The 25,389-nt window shown below is 36.2% G+C and overlaps 1 protein-coding gene across 5 annotated transcripts in view; it reads right to left on the bottom strand.

The window, feature by feature from the left end:
- The window catches only part of ATP8A1 (ATPase phospholipid transporting 8A1), a 63,665-nt gene that overhangs the window by 17,852 nt on the left and 20,424 nt on the right, over positions 1 to 25,389 (bottom strand). For 3 of the 5 annotated variants that reach the window (XM_026688796.2, XM_026688797.2, XM_087963488.1), the window contains 20 exons: positions 22,773 to 22,884; positions 21,559 to 21,724; positions 19,864 to 19,991; positions 19,167 to 19,244; positions 18,178 to 18,266; positions 16,641 to 16,685; positions 15,847 to 15,919; positions 14,690 to 14,795; positions 12,030 to 12,112; positions 11,870 to 11,919; positions 11,708 to 11,777; positions 8,757 to 8,841; positions 7,506 to 7,645; positions 6,801 to 6,939; positions 5,555 to 5,619; positions 4,033 to 4,205; positions 3,463 to 3,646; positions 3,258 to 3,368; positions 573 to 647; positions 358 to 480 (listed from right to left, as the gene is read on the bottom strand). In XM_026688796.2, coding sequence (XP_026544581.1) covers positions 358 to 480; positions 573 to 647; positions 3,258 to 3,368; positions 3,463 to 3,646; positions 4,033 to 4,205; positions 5,555 to 5,619; positions 6,801 to 6,939; positions 7,506 to 7,645; positions 8,757 to 8,841; positions 11,708 to 11,777; positions 11,870 to 11,919; positions 12,030 to 12,112; positions 14,690 to 14,795; positions 15,847 to 15,919; positions 16,641 to 16,685; positions 18,178 to 18,266; positions 19,167 to 19,244; positions 19,864 to 19,991; positions 21,559 to 21,724; positions 22,773 to 22,884 — 2,095 coding nt within the window. The remainder of the gene's footprint in view (positions 1 to 357; positions 481 to 572; positions 648 to 3,257; positions 3,369 to 3,462; positions 3,647 to 4,032; positions 4,206 to 5,554; positions 5,620 to 6,800; positions 6,940 to 7,505; positions 7,646 to 8,756; positions 8,842 to 11,707; positions 11,778 to 11,869; positions 11,920 to 12,029; positions 12,113 to 14,689; positions 14,796 to 15,846; positions 15,920 to 16,640; positions 16,686 to 18,177; positions 18,267 to 19,166; positions 19,245 to 19,863; positions 19,992 to 21,558; positions 21,725 to 22,772; positions 22,885 to 25,389) is intronic. The other 2 variants (XM_087963487.1, XM_026688798.2) reach the window with 1 other exon arrangement.

The following is a 25,389-nucleotide window of genomic DNA, read 5'->3' as shown; positions in this document are numbered from 1 at the left end:
ATTCACTGTTCGTGTGAGCCCAAGAACATCTCAACCAAAAAGCAAACACAAGAAACGCTTCCATACACATGAATGATTGATTTGTTTGCTGAAGGTCCTTTCCGCTACTTTTTACCGCATTAAATTCTCCTCTGAAAATTTTATGCATATTCATGAACAGCTTTTCTCTGGAAAAACTAGCTAGCTCAAAAAAACAAACAAAAAACAAGACAGAATTGGATTATATTGTTACTGGAAACTTACTGAGATATAGGGGACCATTATCATCAAACTTATATGTTAATAATTTTAATCACATTGTTGTAAAATAGAATCAAACAGGTGTACATGCAATAATTACTAATTATTTCCAACTACCTTTGAATTGAAATCCAGAGCATTTTGGGATGTCTTGTATAATTCAGGGTATTTTAGCATATTTTCTTTGTGGCAGGATCTCTCAAATATTCCAAGCGTCAATGGAGGCATAGCTGTAAACATCTAATACGCAAATCAAATACAAAAACTTGTAATGAACATGCAATATATTTAAACTGTTAGCATTGTCAAATAAATTAATTATAAAAACTTACCACATTATAAAGTCCTATGCACCATCTTTCAAACAGTATCTGTCCAGAAAATCCGTTAACAAATGCAAACCATATCTGAAGAATAGAGTTTTAAACATAATATCAGTTTTATGTATTCAAGGCCATCTTTTCTTGAATCAATCTTTTAAAAATGAGGGAAATTTTAATGGCAGAAAAGATAATAAAACATGTGAAGAGTCTTCAGCCTATAATTAAAAAAAATACTTTCAATCAATTCTGATAAGGTCACAGCCTTTATGATATTTGCTCTGAAACAATGTTTTAGATAGATTATTTTGGTTCCACATTATCTCTGTGCATGACTCTATCTGAATGTTTTATATAATTTGAACTATAATGAACATTTTTTTTCCAACTCTATTTCCAACTTGAAGGATTGTAATCACTAATATTTGCTAACCAAGTATGTTCACAACAGCAACAACATAAACTTTCCATCATAGGAAAGACAATGAAGACAATGATATCTATTTAACTTTTATTAGGCAACAGAGCACATAATTCCTTTGTTTCTTAAGAGTACATTCCCATCCTTACAGATGTTAAATCAACAGATTAATTCTAATTACTAATAGATAAAAAAATCCCAAAACATTATTTGAATTTAATGCATTTCTCAGCGAGATTGTTACAAGTTTTTCATATCTGAAGGTATGCAATTGAATGTGCAAAATACTCATCAGCTATCATAAAATTTCTATGCAAATTAAATTAGCTGCCCATGATTAATGTTTTGATAACTATGAAACATTACAGCGCATAAGGCAATGTTTTTACAAGGCTGTATTTTTTAAAAAGCATAACAGGGATTCTGTAGATACAACAAAAATAATACTGAGCTGACATTTGAAATAAAAATTATAGGCTTTGCTTTCAACAACTGAATTCTAAACAGATCATTAACTAATATGTAATCATTAGAGGGAAAGGAGAGGAGAGCCTGAAAGCAACCTCTCACGTAGTAATTAACATAAAGAAAATTGTTAGAATTTAATAGATATAATGAAATATTGATTTTACTTTAATCAAATGCCTACAAACCTGTCCCAGCTGCTAGACTTATACATTATGGCTATTAATGTTAACCATAGCAGCAATACACTAAACCCCCACCACCACATCTACTCATTTAACTTTTAACAAAAGAACTCACAGTCCATAAACATATTTCACAAGATATAAAACATTTAAGCAAAACGCGAAGTATATGCTATGCGTACACGAATCCTGAAATATAAGCAATTATTATATGTTCAGCATTTCAAGTAATTTAATTTTTTTTAAATCTAGCATTGTTTTGTAGTAGAATTTTGCAATTTAATGGAAATGTAAAGAGTAGCTAGACATCACTTATTTGAGTTAAATATTGGTCAAGATGTTTTTCAAAATCCCAAGAGGGGAAAAAGAGAGTTGGGGCAGAAATAAGCAGCCACACAGATTTTCCTAGGTTTCAAGCATTGTAATGGGGAGTCTAAGATCCTTGGTCAGTTGCTTGCTCTCACGCTTGAACAATAAAAATGAGGTTCAGGGCAGGCAGTTGTCCTTGCTACAGACATGCATATTCTGTCCATTCATTTATTCATTCAGTGTTGACATTAGCTATTAACCACTGCATGAGCTGCAAAAGTTGAATGTAGGTTAAGTGATTGGCAGATATACGTTCGAAACCTTTCAGGGACTTTCAATGTCTTCTATCTCAGAAGCAAAATGCGCTAAAAAGTTGGAATTCTCAGATGAGGCAATAATAGTTACTAAGCTACTGCTGTCCTGTTGCTTAATTAAACTAAGATTGTCTGAAGTTTCAGTCACCCACTGATTTTAGTTGGCAAAACAGAACATAAAATCCAAGCGAAGAAATTTTGCAGGCAGCTGGGGCTTTTTGAGGCCACAAAAAATACCGATGTATTTAGGCAAAAAATACCAAGATATTTAAGCAATGTATTTCCTAGTAAAAACTTTCAGGGAAAGAGGATTGATGCCCAGTCTAAGTTAAATATGTGCCACTGCAAAATGTTTTAGCCAATAACGTACCCTTAACTGTGATTCCAGAAGTGGGATAAAAATCACAAAAGGGAGAAATTTATAGAAATGGAGAAGCAGCTACTGAAAAAGGTTCCATGAATGACTGAAAATATGTTGATTGCATGCTTTCAGTTAACATTTGTTATCTTCAGGAATGTTCTAATTCTTGGTCATAGGGTTAGGGTAATTCAAATGATTTTGAACAAAACTTAAGGCTGTATGTACATCTCTCAGCAATCCAGAAAATAGGACTGGACGTAATTTATCAATGTATAGTGGCAATTTGTTTTAAGTCATTTAAATAAATGAGAAGGATACATCCTAAATATAGCACCATAAAGAGGTTTTAAGAAACTAAATATTTTAGGATGTGTTTCTCAATAATTATTGCTGAAATAACAAATAAGACATCTTTATGATTATATTTATTCCCTGGCTTTGCTTTAATTTGTATTAATGCATGTCATGCAGCCACTAAACTTACAGGATGCCAATTTCTCTTTGCATTGTGTTTCATAAATCAAAATAGGAAGTAATGTTTGAAATGGTTAAAGCCATACCTTTCAATTAAGGTGTTTTTTTTGGGTGGGGGGGGGAGATTGAGTGGTGTTTTTTTTCTCCCCAGTGTAAAGCCATTCTTACCTCAATAATATAAAGGACAATATTCTTGTAAAAGCAATACAAAATGCATTTAGCAATTCTACTGTAATTCCAGGCACCATGGACCAGAAGTAGGTTCTTCAAGTACTTGAACTACAAAGAAAGAAAGAAAGAAAAAAAGACACGCAAGATTTACGCCTTTTGATGCTTACAATCACCTGCTTATGAAATGCTTTAATATTCTCACCTGAGCTATTGAATAATCTGAAGAATTAGCAGCTTGGAGGCCTTCGTTTCCACTAATGCCAACACCTACGTGTGCCGTTTGTATCATGCTGACATCATTCGCTCCATCCCCGATGGCCAATGTCACTACCTTTACCTGTTTTTTAACCATTTGTACAATATCAGATTTCTGCAAAGGCGAAACTCTAGAAAAAAAAGAAAAACAATATTGTTATTAAACTTAAATAATGGTCATCAGGGGATAGAGATTAGCATTGTAATTTCAAATGGTCGCTAAACAAAAGTTAGTAGGTCGAGGACCACCTGTACAAGGGTCTCAATCCAGATGGAGAAGGCAAAGGACCGTGGCTTTCTGCCAGCTGTGTACATATTGAACAAAAATAAATGCTAATACTAATTAAAATACTATTTTTTTGTTTTAAAGGTAGCAGCCTAACACCAGCATAGACATTACGCAATTCCCATAAGCTTGGACAACTATACTGTAAATTCAACTGGAACCAAAAATATTTTGGAGGAATACTGCCTAAATTATATGAGCAAACAAACCAACAAACCAACAAAGATTTACCTGCAACAAATGACAGCTTTGCAGGACAGAGCCAAATCCAAGAAATACTGCCTTATACCGAATGTCAAAGCGTACTTTAATGTTTTGCCGTCAATGATTAGTGCAAAATCATTTTCTTTCCTCAAAGCCTCACCCAGGGTGCCACAGTGATGGGTTAAGGTCTCTCTTGTTGCCTGTAAAATACCACAATAAGCACACACATCGCCTGTTTGTTGTTCCTATGGTTCTTCTTCCATTAAGATGTTTATTTTATTCTGTGCGACTTTATTAACATAATTATCAAAGGAATTAAAAGCACAATTAAAATTGCTCTTTAAAAAAAAGGTATAAAATCCAACAACAACCGGGATTGAAATCAGAACCGATTAAAAATAGGAAAAATAGAACTGCCAGAAAATAAAAGCCGGCTTAGTTCACAGCTAGTTCACTTGCCTGGGAGAAGGGTTTTCACCTGGCAAATAGGAATGGCGATCCTTCTTATATGAATCTTGATACATGCTTGCACAACTAGGTTCCTATTTAATTGGGTTCGGGCTATATCAATGTCATTTACTGCATTTGTTGGAAAATATGAATCCTTTAATCGCTTTTTATACACTATGCACAAATATTCTATCTATATTTGTTTCTCAGAAATGAACTCTCTATTATTTTTGTCAATGAAGCTCTACAACCCAGTGGATCATTTAAAACCAATTGAAAAGCTTTGCTAGGGGATTAAATCAACTAGATGAGGCTAGTCGTTTAATCCACCTCTTTTTTTTCTGGTAAATTTGAATAAAACAAACTTGCAAGAACATTATCGTTGTATTTTGCATTTTCCTCACAAAAGAAACATTAGTGCAGCTGAAGTCTTTTTTTTTTAATCAGTTGCTAGGAATAAACAATTTGAGATTATGTCTATTAGGAAAAATCTGTCAATCATAATTACATACAGTTCAGTGATCAACTGTCCGCACCCTCTTTTCTGCCTTCTAAATTCAAGGCAACCACTACTTTCCTTCTCAAGAACTCCAGTATCTGTTCCAATGCCTATCATAGGATTTGTTGAGAATGTATCTTGATCTCTCTTCAACTTGAGACATTTCCATACAATGCAATCATGTTTGGAGCTACGGGGAAAACTCTCTTGATGCAACGAGGCTGACATGATGTCATTTCACTTCCATAGCTCAAAAGAAGCGCAGGTGATATAGATGAACAATATTTTTGCAGCCAAGAAAGTTCCCATCATTAACACATTGTCCAAGTTCTCTTTTTAAATAACCAGAGGCACAGAACACGTATAAGGGTTTCCTGCCTGAACAGGTTGGACTAGAAGACCTCCAAGATCCCTTCCAATTCTGTTATTCTATTCTACTGAAAACATGGCAGAACAAAGGCTAGGGTTTAAGAAATATTTTTTCATTGCACGTTTTCTATATTTTGAGATCTGAAGAAGTAAAAATGTTTTTTTCCAACTGCTTTTTCCAACCATATACCCCCTACATAGACCGTTGATACAAATTTAGATTATACTTACATCAAGGGAGCCTTCATTTATGACAATTAGCCCCATGTTTTTTTTCAAGAGTTTACATGAATGTCCTATTAGGAAAAAAATACGTTAATGTGTTTGGATTTTTAAAAGTTGTAATTGCAGATACATAAAGATATAAACATAGCTCCTAACACTGAGACATTAAAATGCAAGAATATTGTGTCCTGGATAAAATAACTGGCATTAAATTACTATATGGAGGTTTGGTGGGAAATTTAAGGCCACTTGAGGGAATATATATTTGAAGTGAACACTAGAAAGTTGAGAATTCTATTTGGTTTCGGGTAAACAAAGAACACACAAAATAACAGTACTATGCTTTGCTTTTATAGGACATATTCAGCCAACATTCACTATCTTTATATGAAAAAAAATATACTAAATCTATAGGATGATATTTTTTAAGAGGGGAAGTTGTGTCAGAAGCTGAAGTCAATGAGGTAAGAGTCAGGAGTAAATTTATTGTTTCTGGGACCATAAATAAATTGTGTAAAGAACCCTTCTCAATGCACTTTTGTGTGTGTTGTCTAACCATAATCTTCTTCTATATTAATTAGAATTAGATTAGATCACATTTGTAGGTCACCGAATTGCAGGATTAGGATTAGGGAAAATTCTAAAGGATTTGCAAAACTTCTCATGCTAATGAAAATGCCAATATTCTTTATGTGACATCCATTTGACCTTGAGTTATTGAACAGAAATATGCCACGTTGCTATCACAGTATTGCAGGCAAAAGCCAGAAACTTGCTAAAACTTTTCTAGGGAATGTTATGGCACTTGGTAACAATCACTTGGCAGAAGCTGTCACCGGTTGCTTAATTAAAAGTATTTTAATTAAAGTATGGCATGTATCTGTGTATTATTATCAATGATATATATTTATAAATGTAATCATAATCAATGTGTAGCAAGGGTATCCAATACTGATGATTAATATATCCAATTGATATAATTAATAAATAATAGATTTATCTTAATTATTATTTATTAGTTGTTGCTATGTTCCATTCTGTGATTGCTGGAGTTATGTGAATACCGGGACACAATCAATTTCTTTAGTAACCCAAAATTGATTTCATATAGTCAATTCTTCCTTTCCTCTAGTTATCAGAAAAACATAATCAAAGGAAATCCTGAATAATTCCCCAAAACGTGCACTTTTCCCCCCCAATTATTTAAATATACACATATATTTACGTTTATCAACTCGATTTAACATATTACCAATATTAATAGCTGTCTCTTGCTTGTCTCCAGTAAGAATCCAAATTTTGATATCTGCTTTCATTAGTGTTTCGATGGTTTCAGGCACTTGATCTTGAAGCTTATCTTCTATGGCTGTAGCGCCAAGTAACTGGAGATTCTTCAGAAAAAACACACGAGAGAATTAACTTCCTTTTCTTAAAGCAAGCAAGATATATAATTTAGATTTAGGACCTGGTACTATAGCAAACACACCTTAAACTAAGGTACTTACAAACAGAAAATTCCTAGTATCATAGTGAGGTGACTATTCCAGGTTTCCCTTCTTAACAAAGTCTATTTCTTGCAAGAAAAAAAATATCTCCTAAGAAAAAATGGAAATGAGCTCCAAACAATTGCTCCTTGTGACAATGACACAATGCAGTCTTCTCTGCTGGATATTGAGCAACGAGAGATAACCATTTTGCTTGCGACTATGGTTGGTGCTTTTTAAATGACAATTTAAATTCTCAAACTTCCTTTTTTAATCATGCTTGGAAGCTTCTTATCAATTACTTTTAAGCTATTAGAGACCTTTCGATCGAGAAGTCTGAAAATATGTTAAAACCCCCTTTTAAAAAATGTATTCAATCAGTGCTAAACTACAATGTTAATTTATAGTAAAATCTACATACAATTAACACAGATCTCAGTAAAATTCATTGCATAAAGTTAAGCAACACCTACTTTTTCAATTAGTTCATAACTCTCTTCAAGTTTCAGAGCTCTGTTTTGGATAGAGGTTGTAGCTTTTTGATACACGTTCAGCCACTCCTGATAATCACTTTCTGTAATCTCAGCCACAGCGAAACAGAGGGTCCTCAGACCTACAGGAACAGCCACAAAACGGTCCATAACTATTACTTCTCTATAAGTTTGGAATTTTGGATTCAAGCAGATTATAGGCAAAAAAAGAGGTTTTTTTTATTTCTTTTTTTTGGAGAAGCTTGCAATCAGAATTCCAAAATGGAAATTCTGTCTGAATTTTCTGGATCTTTAAACCAGCAACAAGGACTGCAGTATGGGTAGTCCTCGACTTACGACAGTTCATTTAATGACCGATTGAGTCTGTTTAGTTACAATGGCACTGAAAAAAGGGACATACGGCCGTTTCCTACATTTATCACCTCTGCAACACCCCCCTGGTCACGTGATCAAAATTTAGATGCCTGGCTTACTGTCTTAAATGTCTCAAATTTGACATTTTCAAAGAGGCAACATCACAGGTTGTACGTGATGCTTTTCAATTGCTTGTTGACAAGTGAGAGTTAATTAAGTATACAGAAATTAAGCAAAAGGCAGGGTTTATTGGGGCTAAAAGAAAATAAAACTTCTAATCTGCACTGCACTAGCTGAAAAAACAGAAGTAAGGTTTTAAAGTAGCGATAGCAATAGCACTTGGACTTATATACCGCTTCATGGTGCTTTAATGCCCTCCCTAAGCGGTTTACAGAGTTAGCCTCTTGCCCCCAACAATCTGGGTCCTCATTTTTCCCACCTCAGAAGGATGGACGGCTGAGTCAACCTTGAGCCGGTCAGGATTGAACTGCTGGCAATTGGCAGAGTTAGCCTGCAATACTGCATTCTAACCACTGAGGGAGGAAGGAAGGACTAGCAATAGCACTTAGACTTATATCCTGCTTCATAGTGCTTTTACAGCCCTCTCTAAGCATTTTACAGCCTCTTGCCACCCAACAATCTGGGTCCTCATTTGACCCACCTCGGAGGGACGGAAAGCTGAGTCAATCTTGAGTTGGTGAGACTCGAACTGCCAAACTGCTGGCAGCCGGTGTTCAGCAGAAGTAGCCTGCAGTATGGCACTCTAACGACTGAGCCACCGTGGCTTTTTAATTGTCGATCATCATCTATTTATTTTATTATTAATATGCAATTATTTATTACTGTGCTGTTATAATTAAACAGTAATACTGTACTCACCTTCAGTAGCAAACAGCTCTAAATGTTTCAAGGTAATTTCTTTGTATCTTGAATTTTCAGCCAGACGATCACAAATAACTGTGTCCTATAGTAATAATTAACAATAGTGAACAAGAATCTATTTTGTTGAGCATTAAAGAAATGTAAAAAGCAAAACTAGGCCAGAAAATGATACTCTGTAACAGTGGTGGCTAGCCTTTTTCAGCTCCCGTTCCGATTATTGCGCACACACTCGCCTGCACTCGCTCGTGTGCCTGTCCCAGAAGGCAATGCGTGCTGTCCCCCCTGCCCCCTGTGCATGCATGCCAGATACCCGACAATCGGTTGTCAGGCGGTGGCGCGCGCATGCGCAGTGGAGCACTTCCAGGCAACCTCTCGTGTGCCAGGGGAAATGGCTCTGCATGCCACTTCCAGCATGCGTGCCATAGGTTCACCAACACGGCTCTATAACAAAAATGCTATTTAATGTGTAGTATTACAGTTAATTATTATTTAATTAAAATGCATATCCCATTTTCCTTTTAAAAATTAGCAAAATTTAGCATAAACAGTTTTTTTTTAAAAAATCACCACTATGTAGCAAAAAAAAAAACAAAAAAAAAAAAACCACCTCTGCATATTTATATTAATGCAAAGACTGATTGAAAACAATACTGTATGTAACAACCCTTTACAATTTTTACTGGATTTTGAACTATGAACTGAATGTATAAATGTGCGGGCATCAGTTAAATCACTTTTATTTTTAAGAGTTGCTTACCCGAATACGGCAGTGTACATCAAATAAATACAATTTACATACAAAAACATACGTATAAAATTGTCTCCCGTGTTTTTGGCTCTGCATTGAGCACAGAATTCTGAGTGATGTATTTTGGATTGTGAATTGAAGCTTTAGGCTTTAAATTAAGCATTTTTTTCTTTCAGAAAACTGGAGCTCTGTAAGAGCTCTGAGCTGAATGCTGATGGAACAGCACCATCTGGTGGTCTGGGTGGAGTATATTATACTTCATTTCTATTAGTTTTAAGTTGTGTGTAGTTTTTTTAAAAAAAATTACCAGTTGTTGCTTTCCCTGGAGTTGGACACCTCTGGAACATACATCTTTTCCTTAACTTTGAGTATTTGTGCGTTGTAAGTAAAGAAGACTTTTATGTTTGCTTTTTTCTATTTCTTTTCTTTGAATAAAATTTGATTTTGTTTATGCAAGAAAGGAAGGAAAAAGAACCAGGGGTGATGGCCAATGCTTGTGCTCCTTCCTTCCCCTATCTGTTTCCTCATTGGTAGTTTTGTGTATCTCACACACACACACAGGGCAGTTGTGTTTCAGGTGTAAGAGTCTGTGTGTGGAGAAGATGCAGTTAGGTACCCAAGCATCTTATTCATCTTATCCAAAAGAAAAATGAGCCCAGAGAAACAGAAAAAAACTGGAATCTTCTGGTGGTCAGGTTATCTTCTCTTAAATTATGGTGGATTCCCTCAGCACTGTATCCAAGAATTGGGATCCAAGGATGGGCTAAACAAGGAGTGTCCAACCTTGGCAATTTTTAAGACTTATGGACTTCAACTCCCAGAATCCCTCAGCCTGTCAATTCTGGGAGTTGAAGTCCACAAGTTGCCAAGGTTGAATACCCTGTGTGAAAGAAACAAACAAAAGGGGCAGGCAAAAAACTGAAATCGCGGTAGGGTAAAACCAGACTTTGAAGAGGTGTTCCCCTCTCTCCATCAGAAAGGAGGCATTTCCTTCCGCCTTTAAAACTGAAAAAAAGGACACAACTATACACCTTCCTCAGCTTAAAAAGAAGCCAACAAGAGGCAGAAGAGTTCCCTCCGTTGGCTTCAGCCAAGAATGTGTTAAGAACCGAAGAGAAAGGAAACAATGAGACAGACACGAGAGAGAGGATGAGACTAAATAGGAAGCACGCAGATACCGGAACACAAAATAGAAATAATAATAATAAAATGGTTCCAAGAAGAGAGGCTGAAAAAATAGGACATTCACATAATAACAGGATAGGGAAACAGACAGAACAATGGAAGTATGGAAGATAACTTAAGAGAAATGTAAAGCAAATCTCAGCCATAGGATAAAAATTGCACAGATTTAGTGAAGACACCTATAGAAACCCAGAAGTACTATGAATTTTGAGTCCATCTAAGGGCCAGGAGACAAAGCTCTGGGTTTTTATGTACACATCGGGGTTAGAAGATGGGATAGCAAGTCAGGTGCCCCTTAGTGTATAAAACATTGCAGCACAAAACATCGTGAGCTGTCCCGATACCTCTAGATGACCTCCATAGGGCTTGCTGCCTTAGAAGAGTGAGGAAAATCATCAGGGATGACTCACACCCCGGTCAGCACTTCTTCACTCTCCTGCTATCGGACAGGAGATAGAGAAGCATAGCCAGCCCCACCAACAGGCTGAAGAACAGTTTCTACCTGTGGGCTGTCAGACTCCTGAATGGGAAATAACTTCATGTCAATGTAGTACGATAGACTTGCGGGGCCGGCGCGTTGTGCAACAAGGTCACATAGTGTAATAAGATTGGGACTGGGTTAGGGACTTCTGTCTTGTGAGTTGTGTTGGGGTGTGTGTGCATGAAGGGAGGCTTAGCCAATCGCATTGTACACATGTTGTACTCTGACAATAAAGGTAATAATAATCTGGTCGTAGAGAAAGTACTAGTGGGTGTAAATCCCAATGGTTTCTGGGAAACAACGTTTGAGACCTACCACTCTTCACCCTACAGTGGTGCCATTACAAAACGTTGGTTCTATTGTTTTTACTAGTATTGGGGGGGAAAAAGAGTAGAAGAAAGTGGCATGACTAAATAAGTCACTATCTGTTTATTCCTTACAATCTTCCTTGAGAAAATACCACTGACAGTCAAGTTTCAGAAACTTACATCTGAAAAAAATAAAAATAATAATAACAACGGAGTGACAACTTACAGCTCCTTTGCAGTAGAGTCTTAATTTTCCGGATGGTGTACGCACAATCACAGACATTCTTTTTCTAGAACTGGAAGAATCGAAAAACTGTTAACATTTTTAAGGGACTTTGAAAGCAAAAGACAGAAAAATAAAAGGTGCTAAAAAGGCCGATGTAATTACCTTGTAAATTCTAACACGTTCAGCAATTCGTATCTTTCTTCTTGACCCAGCTGGGAGGGAGGAAGCAACACTTTACAATTTCAAAGGCATTTCTAATTTCTCAATATTTTTTTTACTGAGAAAATAATACCCTTACAGTTTACTAATTTAATCCACTTACAGATTCTATAATGACAGAGTCTGGCGTTCTTCCAGTAAAAACAAAATGGAGATGCTTAGCTGCTCTGACTAATGCTCCTTCATCTGTAACAAAACATCCACTATTATTTTTCATTGCCAAATCAATAAGAACAATAAACTAAAAACAATATGTTTACTGTTTTGACCACCAGAAATTAGATTTTTCATCTTCATTTTATTCATACGCAATTTCATTTCATTCAAATATAATATCCGCTACATTTTTTCCCAAGTAAAAAGAAGCACATTTCATAATTTAAGAATGCTTCCCAAGATGACTTTTTTTATCATATAATAGCCTTTCGTAGCTCATATAATTTGATGGGGGAATGAAATAGGATCGTGGAATTCCGCTTCAGTTTTCTTGCGTTATTGTTATCGCTTCTTCCGTTTTTTTTCCCTTTTCAAAAATATCAATTAATGGCTTCCGAGCAGTACAAGAACTGTTGGGAAGCATCGCAATGTCCGAATATATTTTTATGTTTGTATAGTTAAAATGCGTAGCTAAAAAAACCCACCAACCTTTTCCTATATAGTCTCTTTTGAAAACAACAAACCATGATAGCCTAGCAAATGTCAGAGCCTGGCCAAGCTTAGTTGATCTCACTGTATGGCAGACTAACAGACATCCCAGGGGTATAGGCTAGAGTAGTTAAAAGTTAATTCTTCAAATCAACTTGACTCCTAGTGATTTCATTAAATATATTTGTAAGGTAAATGTAAAAGTTCCCTTTGCACATAATGCGTTCTAGTCACTTCTAGCTCTAGGGGGAGATGTTCATCTCTGTTACAAAGCTGAGGAGCCAGCGCTGTCCAAAGATGTATCTGCGGTCATGTGGCCGGCATGACTTAAACGCCGAAGGTGCACGGAACACTGTTCCTTTCCCACCAAAGGGGGTTCCTATTTTTCTACTTGCATTTTTTTTACATGCTTTCGAACTGCTAGGTTGGCAAAAGCTGGGACAAGGAACGGGAGCTCACTCCCTTACGCGGCGCTAGGGATTCAAACCGCTGACCTTTCTGATCAACAAGCTCAGCATCTTAGCCACTGCGTCCCAAACATATTTGTTTGTAGTGTTCCCCCCCTTTATTAATAATGCTCTTATACCTCTTACATATCTAGTTATTACATTTATATGCCGCTCATCTTGTGGGAAAAGGCAACCCATAAGCGGCTTATATCACCACAAGAATTTTGTTTGTGAGAAGAGGGTCCCTGGTGACAGCCCAAAAAGGTGATTGTAGTAATAACCAACATTACAAATTGGGCCCCTAAATACAACCAGAGCAGTGGCTGGTCAATCAATCGGTAATGCACAGGTAGTCCTCGACTTACGACTGCAATTGACTCAAAATTTATGTTGCCAAGTGAAACATTTGTTCGGCCCCATTTTGCGACCTTTCTTGCCACCATTGTTAAGTTAGTAACATGGTTGTTAAATGAATCTGGCTCCTTCCCATTGACTTGGCTTGCCAGAAGGTTGTAAAATGTGATCACGTGACCCCGGGATACGGCAACCCTCGTGACTCAGTTGCCAAGCGGCTGAATTTTGATCACGTGACCATGGGGATGTCACAATGGTTGTAAGTGTGAAAACCGGACATAAGTCGCTTTTTTCGGTGCCGTTGTAACTTCGAACAGTCACGAAACAAACTGGTTGTAAGTCAAGAACTACCTGTAATTCACTAATGGAGCCTGCTTGCCCACTTCCATTTCCCCAAGTTTCCTATCACTGGTGTGTCAGGATTCTGGCAGTTACCCCCATTTAAATCATGAATCTCGAGCCAAACTTCCAAAACTTCAAAAGGATTTATTGGAAGTTAACATGCCGGCACTGCCTGGGTGTAGCTGACTCTGAGACACATAATTCATTGTCGCCTTTGATCCTGGTTTCCCCCCACCCCCGGGTGGCGTCATCAATTGTGCTCTCCAGTTAGAATTTTGCGCAGCGGAAACTTCAGTCACCTAGTTACTATCTGTGAAAAACTATTTCGGCACTTTTGGTTTTGCAAGCTGCCGCACTGCTCTTTCAAAACCTCTCCCCTCCCTCCCTCCCTTTCTATTGGCAACTCGAAAAAGACCACAGAAATATGAGTTGACAAGGTGTGTGTAAAATAAATTCCTGCTTAGAAAAATTACCAGGAGTGGGAAACGGAAAGGGGATGGCAAAGACATATAAAGGTAAGAGTGGTGGCTACTTCCCTATCTCTAACCTCCAGGGAACACAGGCATAGATATAATCAAAGACTTTTCACGTGGGCTTTTGAAGATCAGGATCTTCTGTCCAGAGCAGCCTGTTATTCCGATGATCGGTGGTGTAAATTATGGGCATGCATTGTTGAACTAAACCGGTACGAATTCATTCTCTTCACATTACATTGCATGAGGAAATCCTACAAAGCCTATTATAGGCATGACTTGGTGCGCGGCAAGCCAAAATGCCCTTATAAAAAGCCCAAGCAACCCATAATCCTTCTGAGGATAATGTTCAGCCTACAATTAGCAATGCATCCTCTTTACAATAAACTCCAGGCTAATCCATCCGTTCGATGTCCATATATCTTTTAGCACGTTATTAAAGGTAAAGCAGTTCAACTTTATTTAGTTGAAAGCGATTATAGTGCTGCAATAAGCCTTACCTGGAGATGCCGCTTGATAAATTATTCTGTCATCTTCTCTTTCTGGGACAGCTGTGTGACAAATTGCCATCATTGTCAAAAACTCACAAATGATAGGGGCCGTTGGCTGAAAAACAGAAAACAGTAGAATGAATTGTTCTAGAATTAAAAATTGTATGTACAGACAAACAAGTACAAAATAGCTGTATACAAATAAAAACATTTGTTTTTTTTTTTTAAATAAACCTGCATTCACCTAGGAGAAACAAAATGGCAGGGGAAATGAAAGAGAGAAAGAAAAGATATACATTTTCTTTATATATAAAAATCAGGTGCTTACTGAAGAAAAGGGATAGTAGTAGAAAAAAGGTTATGATCAGTGCTCCATTCTCTTCTTGATTACAGACCTGTTTTTTATGCAAATCAAAACTCTACTTTGTGAGCCCTTAAGAGGAAATAAATATTGTTAACTCTTCTGATCATCAGGAATTATTTCAGTTTTGATCACCACGATGCAATAAATAAATAAACAAATACAAAAGTGGAGACTCTAGAAAGAGTGCAGAGAAGAGCAACTAAGATGATTAGGAGGCTGGAGGCGAAATTATATGATGAATGGTTGTGGGAATAGGGTAGTTTAAAGAAGAGAAGGGATAGTGGGTGAAATGAGTCAAATCCTCGGCTACAGAAAAGACGACCAGGGGAGACAGGATAGCAGTCTTCCAATATTTGAGAGGCTGCCACAAAAAAGAGGGGGCGGGGGGGTTCAACCTGTTTTCCAAAGCACCTGAAGGCAGAAGAAGCAATGGATGGAAACTAACCAAGGGAAGAAGCAACCTGGAATTAAGGGGAAAATTCCTAACTGTGAGGACAATTAACCAGTGGAACAACCTGCCTCCAGAAGTTGTGGGTGCTCCATCACTGGAGGCTTTTAGGAAGAGACTGGACAGCCACTTGTCTGAAATGGTAGATGCTTGTGCATGGGGGTTGGACTAGAAGACCTCCAAGGTCCTTTCCAACTCTGTTATTCTATATTTATTTTATTAAGATTTTTACCCTGCTTTTATTACTTTGCAAGTAACTCAAGATGGCACACATACATTAAGACCCCTTCCTCCTCCTATTTTATGTCAGCTTTGAGGTTATTTATTTTGCGTCGCCTTATTTCTGCATCTTACATGTTTGTTTTGCAGGTTTTCCAGTAATGATGGGTCGCTAAATGTTTTTTCTTCCTTTGCTTGTGGACTCTGGCTAAAAATAAAAGTGAAAGAAATGAAAACATGACTACATGTAGTTACAATAAAAAAACCAAAACAATGTAGCTTCATTAAGTATAAATCATTTAGATTCTGTTTATATCTTTTTTGAAGTAACAATGTTTAATAATTACAATAATTTGTACTTAAGGAGGCAGCTTACATTTTAATTATCCTTCATCCACATACTTATAGTTTGATTAACTATGTAGTAAAACATATTTAACTGGGTTCAATACAAGATGATATACAGAATGAAATGAAGGAAATAATAATTAATTTACCCATATGAATCACATCAAAACCAAACCTTTTACCCACAGATTAAAAACCAAAAGTCAGTCTCTGATAACAAAGTGTTTTCCTAGACTCAGAGATTGAGTTTTGATGAACGTATATGGATATTTTTGATAATGTTGTAAGACCATACTGTAGTACAGTACTCTAATAATTCGAAAATGAACATTTTAAAACCAGATTATTTATATTTGAGTGAAGTAATGTTCAGTAAAGCTTACTCAGTCTAAAAAAAGGGATGAACAATAACTTTTCTTTGCAATTGAGGAGTCGAATTCCACTTCTCAACAGATGGAAATGTTTATTTGAAGGTACTGTTTCAAAATTACTTTCTCTATATACACCCAGTTTCAGTATGTTAATAATAGTTATAGATCATTGTGAGTAGAAAAGAAATAGCAGCAAAAATTAGTGCTTACCACTCATCCAAAGTACAGCCAAAATCATCGGATTCAGGAGAATGGCTGTATGAAATGTAAAGAAGGCAGAACATAGAAAAATAGCTAAGAAAGCTAAGTAAGGCTTGAAGCTCATCACAGAGAAATTAAAACAAAGGAAAAAACCTCCACAATTGATCTAGTGATCCACTCATGTAATTGAAACTGTAAGTTTTTTTTAAAAAAGTTATCCATGTTATTTGGAATCCTACTTTGTTAGGGTCCTGGAGAGCATGGCCTGCCTTACGTAACTCAAGCATGTAGCTCCAGCAACTGTAGAGCAGGGGTGTCCAATCTTGGCCACTTCAAAGCTTGTGGACTTCAACTCCCAGAATTCCCCAGCCAGCAAAGAAAGGGAAGGAGGAGGTTTTAAACACGAGGACAAGGCACAGCCAGGTATGGCATTATAAGGGAAGAGGAAGGAAGGAGGCGCCCTGAGAGGAGTCACATACTTCAAAATCTGTAGCACTGAAATTTTAGGTTCCAGTTTTTATCGTATCTTTTGAAAATCCAATAAATGCAAGTGTGCAGGTGTTCTTATAGAGCAAGGGTCTTCAAACTTGGCAAGTTTAAGACTTGTGGACTTCACACTCCCACAATTCCTGAGCTGACATGACTGGGAAGGAATTCTGGGAGTTGAAGTCCACAGGTCTTAAAGCTGTCAAGTTTGACGACCCCTGGAATAGATGGGACTTTGAATGGAGCTAATTCTTTGCACTGTCTTTTAACTTCCATTATCCCGAAGACTTTTAGTACAGGTCATCTTTGACTTGCGACCACAAATTGAGCCCAAAATTTATGTTGCTAAGTGAGAAATTTGTTAAGTGAGTTTTGCCCCATTTCATGACTTTTCTTGCCAGATTTGTTAAGTGAATCATTGCGGTTGTTGACTTAGTAGCATGGTTCTTAAGTGAATCTAGCTTCCCTGTTGACGTTGCTTGCCGGAAAGTTTGACCTTGGAATGCTGCAACCGTCGTAAATATGAAGCAGTTGTTAAGCATCTGAGTATAAATCATGTGACCATGGGGATGCTGCAACGGTCATTAAGTGTGAAAAATAGTCAGAAGTCATGTTTGTCAGTGCCGCTGTAACTTCAAACGGTCACTTAACAGTCACTGTTGGAAGTCAAGGACTACCTGTATTAGTATGTTAGTATTTTAGTCTTCTGTATCTTTACTTTTAATAATTAACAATCTGACAATCAGTGGCTCCCAAGGAAAGAGCACCACGGAGGTTGCTAAAGTTTAAGTGAAAAACCATCCGTGGAAAATACCGTTTGATAATTCAAACGCCACGGCTAAAAAGATGAAGCTGACTTAAAAGGCAGTCCCTGAACTAGTCTTGCATCAGGGGCTTCTGGTTCTCTTTTGAGACTTTTTTGTTTTTAATGTAAAGATCTTGAAGAGATTTTCGAGAGAATTTTAATGACATTGCCAATGTCCAACTCTAATTTTTTTTAAAAAAAAATAAGGTAGCAAGGTAGATAAAACCAGTAATGACGTAAGAGAAAAGAACTCACCCATAAGATATTCCTGCTATGGTACACTTCTTAAATTGCATAACGTTGCACGTCAAGGTACCTGTTTTGTCTGAAAAGATGTATTTGACCTTTAAAAGAGGAAGGCAAATGTTCATTAATATGTTTCATCAAGCATACATTAATGTTGTAGTAATACGTGATTTCTTAAATTATTCAATGTATTGAAAATGCTAGCAATATATACATATATGTGTATACACACACACACACACACACACTTTCAAGTATTGGGTAGTTTAGATAACAGATCTGTAAACGGTCAGCATAGAATTTAGCACCATTTTCAACTTTATAAGTTAGGAGTATTTTGATCTCAAGAAGGATCATTTGAAGATTTAGGTTCTCTCTACATTAAACTTAATAGCAGCTGTTAAGTAAATAGCATCCTCTCTTTTTGGGAAGTGTCCCTAAAGCTGGTGTATCTCCAGGAACTCTTTTTGTTTCTTTCATAATATTTTATTGAAGTTTTAAAAAATACAAAGATGAAAAAGTAATTGTTGTGTTGCTTACTGAGTCAGAATATTTATATCTTGTAAATGGTTCCTGTAATGAGTCATTGCTAAAAATGGCACCTTAGGCTCTTTTTTTTTCTTGCCAGATCTGTAGGACTCTTTATAAATGCTCTGCTGTTCAGAATAGTGGTTAAATTAGGATATTGATATAAATCTCATTAGACCCTGGCATGTTCTGAAGAATAATCCCTAGATCAGGAATGGGCAACTATGGCCTCTTTTATGACTTGTGGACTTCAACTCCCAGAATTCCCGAGTCAGGAATTCTACATGGGCATATTTGGGGGGTAAATGTAAACATAATCCATTTAAACATAGGATAGAGAATATTTACATTTTACCAAGTTATCCGTTCATCAGATAAATGACAGTGAAAGGAGATGATTGTGTGAATTTAAATTAAGAAATTACACATTAACAACAGATTCCCCCCCCCGCAAAAACAAACCAAAATACCTGGCCAAGTTCTTCATTAAGATTGGATGTACGTGCCATGGCAGCAGTGTCTGTAAGTTCATAATGCATGTCAATATCCTAATAAAATAATAATAAAAAAGCTGAAAAGGGTATTAACTTGTGCACACACTCCGCTGCAATCTGTTTTGAGCAAAACATTAAGCAAGAACTTGCTATTAACTAAACATTTACCAAAATTTTATTCCATGTGTGAATATTAAGGATAGGATGGGGAAACTTCTGATATAAAGCCAGGTGTAGACTTCTACCACTGAGAATATGCATTAGGCTATTCATTATCTGTCTTTGTAGTTTGTATTAGGAGTAAACATGTTTTTGCAAGCTCATATCTTAAAACGTTTAGTTGTAAGGGATTTCATTAATCTATACCAGGGGTGTCAACTCGCATCTTCATGATGTCACATGACAAATTGGGACTTTTTCCCCCTTTGCTAAACCGGGTGTAGGCGTGGCCAGAGCATCCGGTCCATGGGCCGGGAGTTTGACAGCCCTGACCTATACCATTTAAAGCCTGCAATCGTCTAAGAATACATTTTGTGACATTTTATCCTGCAATTTAATCTGCACTATTTTAACAAATAGCCTGTATTGTCAAATATTATCAAATAACATATATTCTATTCTTGAAATGAATTATTAAAAGGACTGCAAATAGCACAATAATTTTTATATTTACCCAATTTATAAAATATGCTTGAATAAATTTGACAACTTCCAGTGTAACTAACAGACTGATTGGAATTAGATTATTGAAGAGAATGATAAATGTCAGGAAATTGAGTCCAAAATTATTAGCTCCACCATCTGTTAAAACAAGGAGAACAAAGATAAATCATGCATTATTTATAACATTAAAGTACAATATTCTAGACATTTATTTAATTAAGTTTATTTTAAAAACTATATATAAAGGTCTCCTAATACCCTGGTTCCTATGAAACCTGCTCTTGAATCTGATTATTTGCCTTGGAAAGGAATCTGAATAGAGATGTCAAAAAAAAACAAATTGGAAAATAGAAGTTAAACCGGATCTCTGCTAAGATCACAGTGTGGTATAAATCCACCATACATGTGCTGGTGCTATTTAAGTCATTTAGCCTTGTGGTGCGACTGGAACAATCTTGGACTAAAAACACTCAAAACCATAGAAATGATGGTAGATTTTAGGAGAAACCCTCCTATACTACCACTACTCACAATACTAGACAACGAAGTAGGAACAGTGGAGACCGTCAAGTTTCGAGGTTCTATCATATCTCAAGACTTAAAATGGATACCTAACATCAAAAACTTCATCAAAAAAGCACAATAAAGTATGTTCTTCCTGCACCAACTCAGAAAGCTCAAACTGCCCAAGGAGCTGCTGATCCAGTTCTACAGAGGAATTAATGAGCCTGTCATTTGTACCTCTATAACTGTCTGGTTTGGTTCTGCAACCCAACAAGACAGACACAGACTTCAGAATATAATTAGGACTGCAGAAAAAACAATTGCTACCAACCTGTCTTCAAACGAAGACCTGTATCCTGCACGAGTCAAAAAGAGGGCTGTGGAAATATTTACAGACCCCCTCACATCCTGGACATAAACTGTTTCAACTCCTACCCTCAAAACGATGCTATAGGGCACTACACGCCAGAACAATTAGACACAAGGAGTTTTTCCCCTCATGCCATCATCACTCTGCTAAACAACTAATTCCCATAACACTGTCAGACTATTTAGTAAGGCTGCATTACTATTATTCTCCTCCTCCTTCCTATTACCTATCTCCTTTTCTACTAATGGCTATAACTTTGTTGCTTGTATCTTTACAATTTATGTTGTTTTATTTGGTTTCCTAGTATGATTTATGTTGATTGCTTATTTAGTATCCTATGATTATCACTAAGTGTTGTATTTTAGGATTCACGATGAATGTATTTATGACTATGATCATGATTTATCACTTATATCTTTATGTACACCGAGAGCTTATGCGCCAAAGACAAATTCCTTCCAATCACACTTGGCCAATAAAGAATTCTATTCTATTCTTCTATTCATTTAGACTCTCTGAAATAATGCATGAAATGCAACTACTATACAAGGTTTCACATAATTTCTAATTTGAACCTGGACAAATATGTCTTCTGGTGAATTTGTATATGATTACGCAAGTGCACACACACAATTTTGTGTGTGCAATTTTAAGAAGTTACAAAAAAAAGTTATTAAAAAATCATCAAAAATCTTTTGTCAATATTAACCATAATACTGTTTTAAACAGGTATAAATACAAAGATGTATAATGCACTTATTTTATTTTGTAGACATAAAGTAAGATAGGTATCATTACGGCAGGAAAAATACACTTGTTTTAAGGGCTTACAGGTTAGGCTGATGTACCAGTCTCTCCCCTCGTGCTTTTGATTCCATATAGCTGCACCAATGGAACAAACCAGAGACATGGCAATAAGAATGCAGAACAAAAACAGAATTTGTATATTTGTGATCCTTTCCACATTAGACAGCTTAAGAGGTGGGCTTGTTGAGTTCTGTGGATCAAAAGGAGGGTCCAAAAATAAATATGACATTCATATGCTATTTTGGTTTTTCTTTACTTTCTAAGGACATTTTCATGCTTGTATTAATCATCTTAAATATTCATGTCAATGAATGATATAGCTTATTTTATAAAGGCTTGAAAAACACAGTACAGTTTTAACGTGGGTGATACCTTCCATTGGAAGTGTCAATAAGAAACAATAGGAACTACTGTTAAAATAAATGCTAAAAAGAGAGCTATATTAGATTTTTGTAGCAATGAGTGTTGTGGCATTTTAATAATTAACAAATATTGAAATGCATGTGATAAGAAGCTTGACTGTCTTTTATGTACCATGGGATTCCTATAAATTACTACTGATTTAATTTGACAGTAAAATAAATGCATACATTTATTAATTTATGAGTCATATGTTTATCTAGTGAACTGAGAAACCCAAAGATATAACCCTGATATGTGTCAAATGATACCAACATATTTACCCAATAATAATGATGGCCAACTATTTTTTTTATCTGTATAGCAAGTCCAAGGTGTTAAGTGTTCATTTATGCAGGTAGTCCTTGACTTATGACCACACTGGAGGCGAAAATTTTTGTTGCTGAGGCAGTTAAATGAATTTTGCCCCATTTTATGACCTTTATTGCCAGAATTGTTAAGCAAATCACTGCAGTTGTTTCATTAGTAACATGGTTATTAAGTGAATCTGGCTTCTCCATTGCTTGTCAGAAGGTTGCAAAGGGAGATCTCATGACCCCCCCGAGACGCTGCAACCATCATAAATATGAGACAGTTGCCAAGCACCTGAATTTTGAGCATGTGACCACGGGGATGTTGCAACAATTGTGTTTCAGTGATGTTGTAACTTTGAACAGTCACTAAATGAACTGTTGTAAGTTGAGGACTACCCATACGGCCATGCTTCTAATTTATTATTCAACTAGGCGTCTTTTGCTCCTGTCCATTATGGCATAAACATAGAGCAGAAGATCCAAAGGTCTTTAACATACAAGGTTATTCTTGGTTGAGAGACAAACCTGCATAAGTTTTGTATCGTGTCCTGTATAAACCACGATTCCATGAACCCACTGTGTATTTCTGAGCTGAGCACCACGCAGAAGAATCTGGTCAGGCCCCAGTGGGACAGTCCTAAAAGAGAAGACGGCAAAAATTAAGTTACGTTAACTACTTCAGAAACATTAATATAGAAACAGATGGGGTTTTTTTTTTCTGGGAAATTCTTAGGCATATTTAACTTTAAGACTTTTTAATGGGAGTACTAACAAGAAGAACATAATTAATAAGAGCATAATTTTATTATGTTTCTCTTTGCATTTTACGTATCCAAATTGCTATTTTGTACTAATATTTTTATAGTCCTGTCAATCATTGCAAGTGATCATTGCATCCAAAATTGAGTCACATCCTGATTTAATAGAGGTCACATGATACTCCCCACCATTCTTCTTCTTCTTCATTAGGGATGTTTTTTTAAAGAGTGAAAAAGACAGAGGTAGTACATATGAATCAATAACGCCTCTTGTATGATTAGTAACAGTAGTATAAAAAGCTTTTCAGTTTAGCTTTTGATCTTTATTTGCTGTCTGTGATTAATTTGCAAAAGGGCTTGACTTCTTTGTGCTGCTGATAAAATCAAGGTGCTAGCCATTTTTGTAGTGGAAGTCCTGATATACTATGTTGTCTCCCCTTTGGTTCTTCCTTCAATGAGCAGTTTTGTGCGTTAGCAGAAATCATCCAGATATTAAAATGCTGCTGAACCCATTGAGAGGGAAATCTTCTGCAATTCAAGACTTGACTTTGGATGGCCTGGAACCTATGCCAGAATCAGCTGAACTTTGCTTGCCTCTTTCTTAATTTCTTAACATTAGGTTTTAAGTACATTTCTACCAAATGGGAAATCAGGATACGCAAACCATTTCTAACATAAAACAGTCCTCCAATCTCCTGCATATAACATTTAAAAAAAAAAAAAAAACACCCTTTTGCCACTGAGACTTGGATTGTAGGCAGTTTAACCTCAGTTAGTATTGAGTGGAACTAGTTAAAGGGAATAGATAATATGGCGTTAACCACATTTCTCAGAGTCTAGGCCATTTTGTACAATAGTTTATTGCTATTAAATTGTTTTATATGAAAATTAAGTTAATAAGTTAATATATGAAATTAAAATTAATGAAAATTAAGGATGGAACCTGAACAAGGAGAGATTCAACCTGGAAATAAGGAGAAACTTTCTGACAGTGAGAACCATCAACCAATGGAACAGAAGTTGTCCTCGGAAGTTGTGGGACCTTCATCACTGGAGACTTCCAAGAAGAAATTTATTTATTTATTTATTTTTATTTTATTTGGTTTGTCAATTGTTTACAAAATAGGTATAAGTAAAAACATAGTTATGAATATGTGGACACATATAAGAAAAATAAAAGAAACAATAGGACAGGGATGGTAGGCACGTTGGTGCGCTTATGCACGCCCCCTACAGACCTCTTAGGAAAGGGGTGGGGTCAATAGTAGACAGTCTAAGGTTAAAGTTAAACTGGACTGCCATTTGTCAGAAATGGTGTTGGGTCTCCTGCCTGGGTGGGGAGTTGGACTAGATGACCTACAAGATCCCTTCGAACTCTGATTATCTGTTAAATCTGTTAAAAGTTCATGGATTGTAACATAATGTTGTGGATTAGGTATTTGCTGTGTGCTTCCTGTTTTCTTTTGTGGGCAAACACAAAAATGTGCATTGTCCATGGCCACCCATAGATAATTCCTGTTGTGCTTTTATGGACAGAGTGCCACTTACAAAAGCATGATGCATGACCATTTAGAGATATTCCCGCTGTTATGGTTGTTGAGATTTTCCAGCAAATTATGCTTTTGTATGTTGAGCTTTTCCAGCAAACAGCCAAATACAAAAAATGTGTGTTGTATATGTGAATAATAGATGCATTGTTATATTTGTTGAGCATTTGAGCTGACAAATGCACAATTGTGCTGCTTTTTTGTTTGTTTGTTGCATAACTGCCAAGTATGCTGTGCCTGCATAGAACAAGGTCTCAAGCTAATAGATTTTTCCTGTGGATTCATGAGCATATATTTCCCATTTCTTCATTTCTGGGTTCAGTTCTTTGCTGCTTGTGCAAGCAACATTCACGCTTTAGAAATGTTTTTAAGTATTGCTTCTACAGTAGGCTATAAAAATACTTACAATAATCTACTCCGCCAATTTTTCTGAACATTGCATGATAGTTACTACTTAGTTTTGTTTATCATTGACTATCTTGCTTCCAAGCTGGAAAATTAAGAAAGCAACTGGTTTGTTTACCATAAATAGTGGAAGTTTCAAAATGTTTCAAGCTTCCTTTGGTCTGAACTTAAGACATTTGAAACATTCTAACTGAATGTGCCAATTGTTTCACAATTTGTTTTACAGATTTATTTTTGTTTTGCACAAGCTCTTTGGGGAAGGAGATACAAGTAGTCCTTGACTTACAACAGTTTACTTAGTGATGGTTCAAAGTTATAACAGCACTGGAAAAAGTGACTTACGACCATTTTTCACACTTATGACTGTTGCAACGTCCCCATGGTCATTTTTTTTTATTAAAATGCAGCAACAAAAATATTCTTTCCACCAAT

Source organism: Notechis scutatus, chromosome 4 (assembly GCF_049901735.1).
Source record: "Notechis scutatus isolate UNSWTSFEM ecotype Mainland chromosome 4, rNotScu1.2, whole genome shotgun sequence".
Lineage (NCBI taxonomy): Eukaryota > Metazoa > Chordata > Lepidosauria > Squamata > Elapidae > Notechis > Notechis scutatus.
This window is presented reverse-complemented; position numbering and strand designations above follow the sequence as displayed.